A 9,139-nucleotide genomic window follows, 5' to 3' on the forward strand; every position below is an offset into this window, starting at 1 on the left:
ACAAAACTTGACTGCCCACCCTTGAGACAATCAGCAACCAAGTTGTCCTTACCACGGCCATGTCTGATTTCAAGGGGAAACTCCTGTCATATCCGTAGTAGCTTTCCTCTCGTGATTTTCCTCAGTGGACTGGCCTCAGGGAAACATGTGGCAGCGCACATGATGGTCAAGAAACCGATTACCACTTTTTGCTTTGGGCAAAGGACCAACACAATCTACCAGAACTATGCTGTAAGGTTTGTCAAAAGCAGGAATAGGCTGCAAAAGGGGCAACCAGCACAGCTTGGTTCGGTTTACTCATCCGCTGGCAAACGCAACAGGATTTACAGTAAACCACAACATCCTGTTTCAGACCAGGCCAAAAGAAGTTACGCAAGATACGGTCATATGTCTTGTTTACCCCAAGATGGCCTGCCATTGTGAGCCAACCTCAGTATCCCTTGTTGAAGCGTAACTGGAACAACAATTTGAGATACACTGTGCCAATCGTCTTGCCCAGAAGTGGCGCGAGAACTCAATTTCCTCATTCCACACCATCTCTGTCAAAGTAACACACACAAACTTAATCAAAATACTCCTCTGGACATATCTCAGCAAAAAGAGGAGAGAGGGAAACATTACTCTGATCAGTAATCAGCTGTTTCCTAGACATCGAAGTGTGAACTGTAGGAACCCTCTCTTCCTTCAGCGGTCTTACAAACGAGATGTCAACTCAGGAGGTTTACCGAAATCAGGATCACCCATAAACGTCTCAGACAGATCAACCATGGTGGGATCGCTGGCATCCTCCTTTCTTAGACATAGCATGTGTAATGGCACATGCTAAGAACACTCTAGGGTACTTTTCTGATAACCCACCAGGTTCCTCTACTCAGGGTTCCTTACAAACGACAGGTTTTGGCACAACCTTTCCAAAATGAATGAGACCCCCTTCACCGGTAGGCTACGCCTCACTCCAACTACAACGGAACCAGAAATGAGATCAGACTCAAGTTCCACATTATAAAAAGGAACCATGCAACCCATCGCCACACCTTGTACTAATACACTGTAAACAGTTGCTGAAGTGTCAGACAAAGGCAAAACACCCTCCAAAATGAAGGACTGGGCTGCCCCAGTGTCTTGCAGTATCTTGACCGGTTGCTTAACAGCATCGCCACTCTGCAGAGACACGAACCCATCTAAACAAAGTGTTCATAAACATCTGATCCATAATCATGTTGAGGAGATACACCAGTCCCAACCAGAGACTTGATGAGCTGGAGTGCTCCCACAATAAGAAACAGATTTTTCTCGCTCTAATTTTTCTGTTTCAACTTAAACAATGTGTCCTTTCTCACGGCAGTAAATAAAACTGGCGGATACCAAAAACAAGTTTTCTGCCAATCTTTATCTTTAGGCACAGTAGAAATGGAGTGAAACCTTGCAGAAGGCGGTGACTTCTCTGGATTGCTTTTTGTGTAGGGATAACTACTGGGTGCTTTGTTTGTGAAGGTAGTTGTATGTGTCAACACAAACTCATCTGCAAGAACTGCAGCTTTCTCAAGAGTGAGATCCTTGTGCTCATAAATGTAGGTAGCAACCCTTTCGTTAAGGCAATTCTTGAACTGCCCGAGAAGTATGTGTATCTTTAAATCCTCAAGGTCCTTGACCTCGAGAACCACACCAATGATCAAAAAGACATGCTTGTTCCCTTGCGAACTCAACATGGCTTTGTGATTCTGTCTGTATGCCTCTGGGACCAACTCATAAACATGAAGGAGAGCAGCTTTAACAGTGTCATAATCTAAACTTTGATCAAGAGATAAAGCAGCATACACTGAGCTTTTCCCACAAGATCACTTTGGAGGAGCAGTGACCAAATATCTCACGGCCATTTTAGGGATGTGGCAATCCGCTCAAACAGAGTAAAATATACAGTACCAGTCAAATGTTTTGACATAACTACTTATTCAAGGATTTTTATTTATATTTACTATTTTCTACATTGTAGAATAATAGCGAAGACATCAAAACTATGAAATAACACATATGGAATCATGTAGTAACCAAAAAAGTGTTAAAGAAATCAAAATATATTTTATATTTGAGATTCTTCAAATAGCCACCCTTTGCCTTGATGACAGCTTTGCACACTCTTTGGCATTCTCTCAACCAGCTTCACCTGGAATGCTTTTCCCCCAACAGTCTTGAAGGAGTTCCACAATGCTTAGCACTTGTTGGCTGCTTTTCCTTCACTCTGCCATCCAGAATCATCCCAAACCATCTCAATTGGGTTGGAGGTCGGGGGATTGTAGAGGCCAGGTCATATGATGCAGCCCTCCATCACTATCCTTCTTGGTAAAATAGCCCTTACACAGCCTGGAGGTGTGTTGGGTCATTGTCCTGTTGAAAAACAAATGATAGTCCCACTAAGCCCAAACCAGATGGGATGGCATATCGCTGCAGAATGCTGTGGTAGCCATGCTAGTTAAGTATGCCTTGAATTCTAAATAAATCACAGACAGTGTCACCAGCAAAGCACCCCCAAACCATAACACCACCTCCTCCATGCTTTACGGTGGGAACTACACATGCGGAGATCATCCGTTCGCCCACACCGCATCTCCCAAAGACATGGCGGTTGGAACCACAAATCTCAAATTTGGACTCCAGACCAAAGGACACATTTCCACTGGTCTAATGTCCATTGCGCGTGCTTCTTGGCCCAAGCAGGTCTTTTCTTCTTATTGGTGTCCTTTAGTTGTTTTTTTGCAGTTGATGTTGAGATGTGTCTGTGACTTGAACTCTGTGAAGCATTTATTTGGGTTGCAATTTCTGGTAACTCTAATGAACTTATCCTCTGCAGCAGAGGTAACTCTGGGTCTTCCATTCCTGTGGTGGTCCTCATAAGAGCCATTTTCATCATTGCGCTTGATGGTTTTTGCGACTGCACTTGAAGAAACTTTAAAAGTTCTTGAAATGTTCCATATTGACTGACCTTCATGTCTTAAAGTAATGATGGACTGCCATTTCTCTTTGCTTATTTGAGCTGTTCTTGCCATAATATGGACTTGGTATTTTACCAAATAGGGCTATCTTCTGTATAACCCCCCACCCCCCACCTTGTCACAACACAACTGATTGGCTCAAACGCTTTAATAAATTCCACATATTAACTTTTAAGAAGGCACACCTGTTAATTGAAATGCATTCCAGGTGACTACCTCATGAAGCTGGTTGAGAGAATGCAGCCGTGTCTTTGTGAGATGCGGTGTGGGTGAACGGATGATCTCTGCATGTGTATTTCCCACCGTAAAGCATGGAGGAGGTGGTGTTATGGTGACACTGTCTGTGATTTATTTAGAATTCAAGGCACACTTAACCAGCATGGCTACCACAGCATTCTGCAGTGATACGCCATCCCATCTGGTTTGGGCTTAGTGGGACGATCATTTGTTTTTCAACAGGACAATGACCCAACACACCTACAGGCTGTGTAAGGGCTATTTTACCAAGAAGGAGAGTGATGAGTGCTCCCTCCACAATCCACCGACCTCCACCCAATTGAGATGGTTTGGAATGAGTCGGACTGCAGAGTGAAGGAAAAGCAGCCAACAAGTGCTCAGCATATGTCGAAACTCCTTCAAGACTGTTGGAAAAGCATTTTTTTGTTTACTACATGATTCCATATGTGTTATTTCATAGTTTTGATGTCATCACTATTATTCTACAATGTAAAAAATAGTACAAATAAAGAGAAACCCTTGAATGAGTAGGTGTGTCCAAACTTTTGACTGGTAGTGTACATCCACCTCTTTTTCGTTAAAAGGTGGTACAAGCCGGCTGTTCCGAGTAAGATCAAACTCTGTTGAGTGTGCAGGGGGGCCTGACTGGATTCAGAGTGTTTCCAGATCTACATGTATCTCTTACCCGAATGGCATGCTCACATTTCTGTTCTTGTTGTCTGGTTCCATGTTCACGTTCTTGTTTGGCTGCAAGCTCATCTTGTCTTTCCCTGTGCTCAAACTCTAATTTCTGTTGCTACAATCTCACGATCTCTTTCCTTGTGTTCCAGCTCCAATTTCTGTTTTTCCCATTTTGCCTTTAGTTTTACCTCTCGCAGTTGCAAGTCTGTGGGGTGTACTCTACCACCCGTAGGACCCTTTTCATCATCCTCCATCTCTGGAAGGATTTCCTCCTCTACCAAAGCAGTATAGACTAACTGACTACCGCTTTCGAATCGGCATGTGAAACTTTGACGTCAAAATGCTTTGCAATGACGAGCAGATTTGCCATCATACATTGATCTAGCATCTCCCATGTAGGGTTTTCCACAAGTGCTTCCAACTTAAGGTCAATGGTTTTTATTTTATAAGCCTGTGTTTATGCAACTTTCAAAATGACTCCACCAATCCTATAACCCCTCAGGGTGGATGTCATTGACAAACTACCACAAAAGTATCCTTTGAATACTCTTATCTGGGCACAGCAGAGCTTCAGAGTAGGTGATTAGAGCGACTACCATACTCACAGGACACAAAATCCCAGACAAGCCCCCATTTTTGTTACGTTCACCAGCAAGAAAACTAAAAATGTCGCTCAAACCGAAGGGGGAACTAACAATGAGTCACTGTCCAACAACCAACACGAAACAGGTGGGGTTTTAGGAGGGGTTCTGAAAGATACTCATGGGGGTGTCCACTGAAAGTTGATTAGCAACAACAGCTGGAACCTAAAAGACAGCCACCATGAGTGCCCACTAAATATGCCCAAGAAGAGGCAAACAAAAGATAAACCCACACCAACTTAAAGACAGGAAGCAAACCAAAAGGAAATCAGACAAAGTATTGTTTGTCTAGAAATCAAACAAGGGAGAGCCGAATAAAGTTGTTGACCCTCCACATCTATCAAGACAACTGGGCCAGCCACTCTTAAATAGCACCTGGGCCAACACAGGTGAAACACCTTCCCACTAACAAGATGGCAACTAGCACAGGTGTAACACATACTGACTAACTAGGTGACACCAATCGGTGCACCCTATGTGCTAACGAACTTTACGTGCTAAAGTCCAACCTCAAAACATAAATGGAAAAACCAAAGCCTGTAACAAACTATGGCAGAAGGATTGGCATATAATACTTTAATCATATTACTAAAATTGGAGCCAAGTCCCATATGTTCCAAAACCGACCATAGATATGAGCATTCTAGTCTAGCAAAAGTTTTTTCTGTGTCTTGAGATAGAACTGCCCAAGCAGCTTTGGTTTCTGATGAAGCATGTAAGATATGTAATAGTCGACGGAGGTTATCTGAGGATAATACTTTTTTAACAAACCCGCTTTGGTCCAGATGTACCAATTTGGGTAAGTACGTTTTGAGACGGGACGACAGAATATTAGAAAATAGTTTAATGTCTGCGTTTATCAAAGATAGAGGGCAATAGTGTGAGCACTGGGTGGCATTCTTACCTTTTTTTAATAAGTGAAATTAGTACTGTATTTACATCCCTTCCAAATGAACCTTTGTGAACGGCTGTGTTAATCATTTCAATTTACAGTGCAACTAATTGGTTCCGAAATTTTAAATAGACCTCAGGAAGAATACCGTCATAACCAGGTGATTTGCCTTTATTCGTGTTCTCCAATGCCCTTTTGAGTTCATGGAGAGAGATGTGGGCTCCCAGCATGCCGGCTTCCTCAGTCGAGAGAAGAGGAGTTCTTATATCTTTTTAAAATAACTCAATCTAGCTTGGTGTGGATTTACAATCAGAGGAGTACAATTCTTTATAGAAACGAGAGAATCTTTGGTTAATTAATTTAGGTTCTGATAGTAATTCACATGATTCAGATTCAATAGTTGCAATATCCGCTAATTGATCATTACTCCGAAGCTTGTTAGCCAGTACACGACTGGGTTGATTACCATGGAAGTAATGGTTGAGTCTAACTTGATGGATGGCAAATTCTGCTGTCGGTCTTATCAATAGGTTAAGTTCTGTCTTGACTTTGAAAACAGTAGTCACTACCTTGTCTGAAAAAAGTGTTTGTTGAGAACGCTCTAACGTCGTTAACGACTTTTCCAATTCTGATATCTTCTTTAATTTTGACAAACATTTCAAAACAATTCAGTTAATCAGTAAAACCTTTCATACTTTTATTTAAAATGCTCACATAATTTTGTGTTTTTGTCAAGCAAGTCTTTTCTTGTTTGGAAACCTCAATATTTGAGTGACCATTTTGACAAGCCGGGTCAGAATGGTGACGGCTGTCAATGTCATAATAATACAGGTGACATACAGGTGTGCCCTCTACTTCTAGCCCCATAAAACACAAATCATTTGCATTACAAAACATTGGTAATAATGCCATTACTGTTTGGGTCACTATGTGGGTGGAGACCCTGCTTCAAATACTATTTGAAATCATGTTAATACTTTGAGCATTTGTTTTAGTCTGCCTGGAGTGCTAAGTGGGCGGGGTTGCACTTTTGGGACTTTTCTATTGGATCCATTGCAACTGGCAAGCTCAATCGAGCACAGCTAAAGTATTTCAAATAGTGTTTGAACTCAGGTCACCGTGGGGGATGTCTCGTCATCAGTTTTTCACGTGGCAGTGACCATTTGACCTCCAATCCATAGATCAGTCAAAAAGAACAGCTGGTCAGTAGCAAGAAGCCAGTCAAAGAAGCCCAGTAACTGGAAAATTACATGTTACATGTGGCATGTTTGTAACTGTCTTTGTCATTAGACCTAACTAATTAACTTAATGGACCCAAGTTATATGCATATGGGTTATGAAAATACTAAGAATCTGAGAACCTTGTAGTATAGTGACAATAAAAATACCAAGAATTATGATTAATGAAAAGCTATTGGACCAAGACTAAAGTACCATTCAAGAGTCAATTATATTGTCAATGAAGAGGGTTGGGGTTCATTCCATTCAAATTCCTCTCAGTTCAAAGAATGATTGAAATCCAATTAATGGAGAGAAAAATTTATTCAAAGTAACTCCCCTTGATTGCCTGACGGCAATAGCATTATAGTTATATCAAAAAGATCCATTAGCTATCAAGCACAGTTATGTAATTTCATAGACCTCATGATTGTGTATTGTTGTAGTGTTGTATATGAAAGGCATAGCTAAGTGCCATGGACTAGTGTTTAGAACATGTGAATTGTATTTCACCTTGGAGAAAGCCAATGAAAATCCAGTAGTCAGTGAAGGAATGCATGATAAATCTTCTAAAGGAACACTCTAACTGACTTGGTATAATTACAGAGTAATTACCCAACATGCTCAAACTACTTATCTTTTGGCAAATGCAGTGGAGTATGCACAGCAGGTGTGTGTGTGTGCGCGCATGCGTGCATAAGTGAGTACATTGCAGGGTGGTATGGAATAACACTCTGTCTGCCAAGTAGTAGTAAATCATATAATAAGCTTTAGTCATTAGAAAATAATGAGGAATAAGTAACGACATACATCATTGACAAGAATAATAGCCTAACTCCTGCCCACCCTCCTAGAAAGAATATGCTACAGAGCTGCAGAAATAATTCAACTACAAGTGCACATAAAATGAAGAGAAGAGTTGAGTACATAGTATACAAAATATTTATTAAGTAGGCTACTGTAGCTTTACAATGAATACAACACATGGCAAAAACATTTCAAAGGGAAACGTGGTATGGATGGTATGAGTGCGATTACATGCACACAATAATCTGATTATTGTGGATAGTCAGATTAATATAATGGTTCGATTAAACCGTATACATGCTTTGCAAGAAGAACGATTTCCCTAATAATCATGTTTACATGGACACATCTGAAATAGGGCTAACTGATGGCACTGATAAATGCAGAAAATCGCCAATCAAAATAAACGTTCTAGCACAGCGAACATTTTATTTTTGGGAAGCATATTTGATTCTGAGTTCGGACGTATAAAGTTTGTATGTGAAAAGTACTTCTAAAATGCATACATTCAGTTGTTCCAAACACACTCCGCTCGCAGTTAAAAAGGGAGGCTCGCTCGGCTGGTGCTAGCACATGCACATATCAAATACACCGCTGGAACACCGAGTAAAGGTGTTTACATGTCCTAATAATTCGAAAGATTGCTCAGAAAACCAGGTGTTTTAATCGGCGTATGTTTACTTAGATTTTGACCTTACGGTGACTAAGATAAACAGAGTAAGGGGTTTACGTGACTATTGCATAATATGCCTACTAACATAATCAGTTAAATATCGAATTAGTAGGGTGCATGTAAATGTACTCAATAATCTGTCTTTAAACTAGGTTCTCCTCACAATCCATCAAAATGCATTCATCTTCATGAGGAGAAGTAGCAAAAAGTGTTAATTATTTTGTTTATGACAACCAATTGGGAGTGAGGACATGTAAATTCATTTATTTTACATCAACAATCATCATTCTGGACCATGGAGAAAAGGAAATTACACAAACTCGACCACGAACCCGCGCAATATTCTTCCGCCAGTCTCTTCTGATCAATTTTGCAAGATTTGGCACCCGATGGAGAGGCAGAAGGAGATGAACGCGTCTGAATGGTAGTCATTGGAACAACAACATCTCTGGGTGTATTGTTAAGTTTGAAATGCGCGTCCTTGGGAGCTTTTCTGCACATACCTGCTTTAATTAAAGCGGTGGAGTCCAAGCATAATTTCTTCTGTTTCTTTAGAGCGCGCGCAATCTGTTTCCAGTAGGCTTTGGCGTTGGACTCGTACCCAGGGCAAGTGGCTGGTTTGGCCACATATTTGCAGTCGAAACTTGTTTCCCCTTTTTTGCAGTTCACGCCAAGCACAAAGGCATCATCACCTGTCGCAACCCAAGTGCACTGCGTCTTGTCTTTGGCGGAGAATTTGCCCTTGAAAACACCCTTTCCTCTGGGTCTGCTGTCTTTCTTCTCTGGAGACGGGACGGAGGGCTTTGGTTGCTCTCTGTCCTTTGGTCCCTCTTTTTCTTTCTTCATCTCACTTCTTTTGGATCCTTGACATTTAGCCACCATAAACTGCTGAGATATGCAGGCAATAACCAGCAAGACGGCTAAATTGGTAAGGAGCGCCATGTCCCGCTAAAATATCTGTTAAAATGGCATAGATGTGTATGTTAGTACAGTAGGCCTA

At 41.3% G+C, this 9,139-nt stretch overlaps 1 protein-coding gene across 1 annotated transcript; it reads right to left on the minus strand.

The window, feature by feature from the left end:
• Positions 1-7,907: 7,907 nt before the first annotated feature.
• Positions 7,908-9,094, minus strand: LOC121546066 (fibroblast growth factor-binding protein 1-like). The gene has a single exon (XM_045220622.1). The coding sequence runs from the start codon at positions 9,079-9,081 to the stop codon at positions 8,413-8,415; it is 669 nt and encodes a 222-aa protein (XP_045076557.1). The 5' UTR covers positions 9,082-9,094; the 3' UTR covers positions 7,908-8,412.
• Positions 9,095-9,139: the final 45 nt, after the last annotated feature.

Source organism: Coregonus clupeaformis, unplaced genomic scaffold (genome assembly GCF_020615455.1).
Source record: "Coregonus clupeaformis isolate EN_2021a unplaced genomic scaffold, ASM2061545v1 scaf4606, whole genome shotgun sequence".
In the NCBI taxonomy this organism is placed as follows: Eukaryota; Metazoa; Chordata; class Actinopteri; order Salmoniformes; family Salmonidae; genus Coregonus; species Coregonus clupeaformis.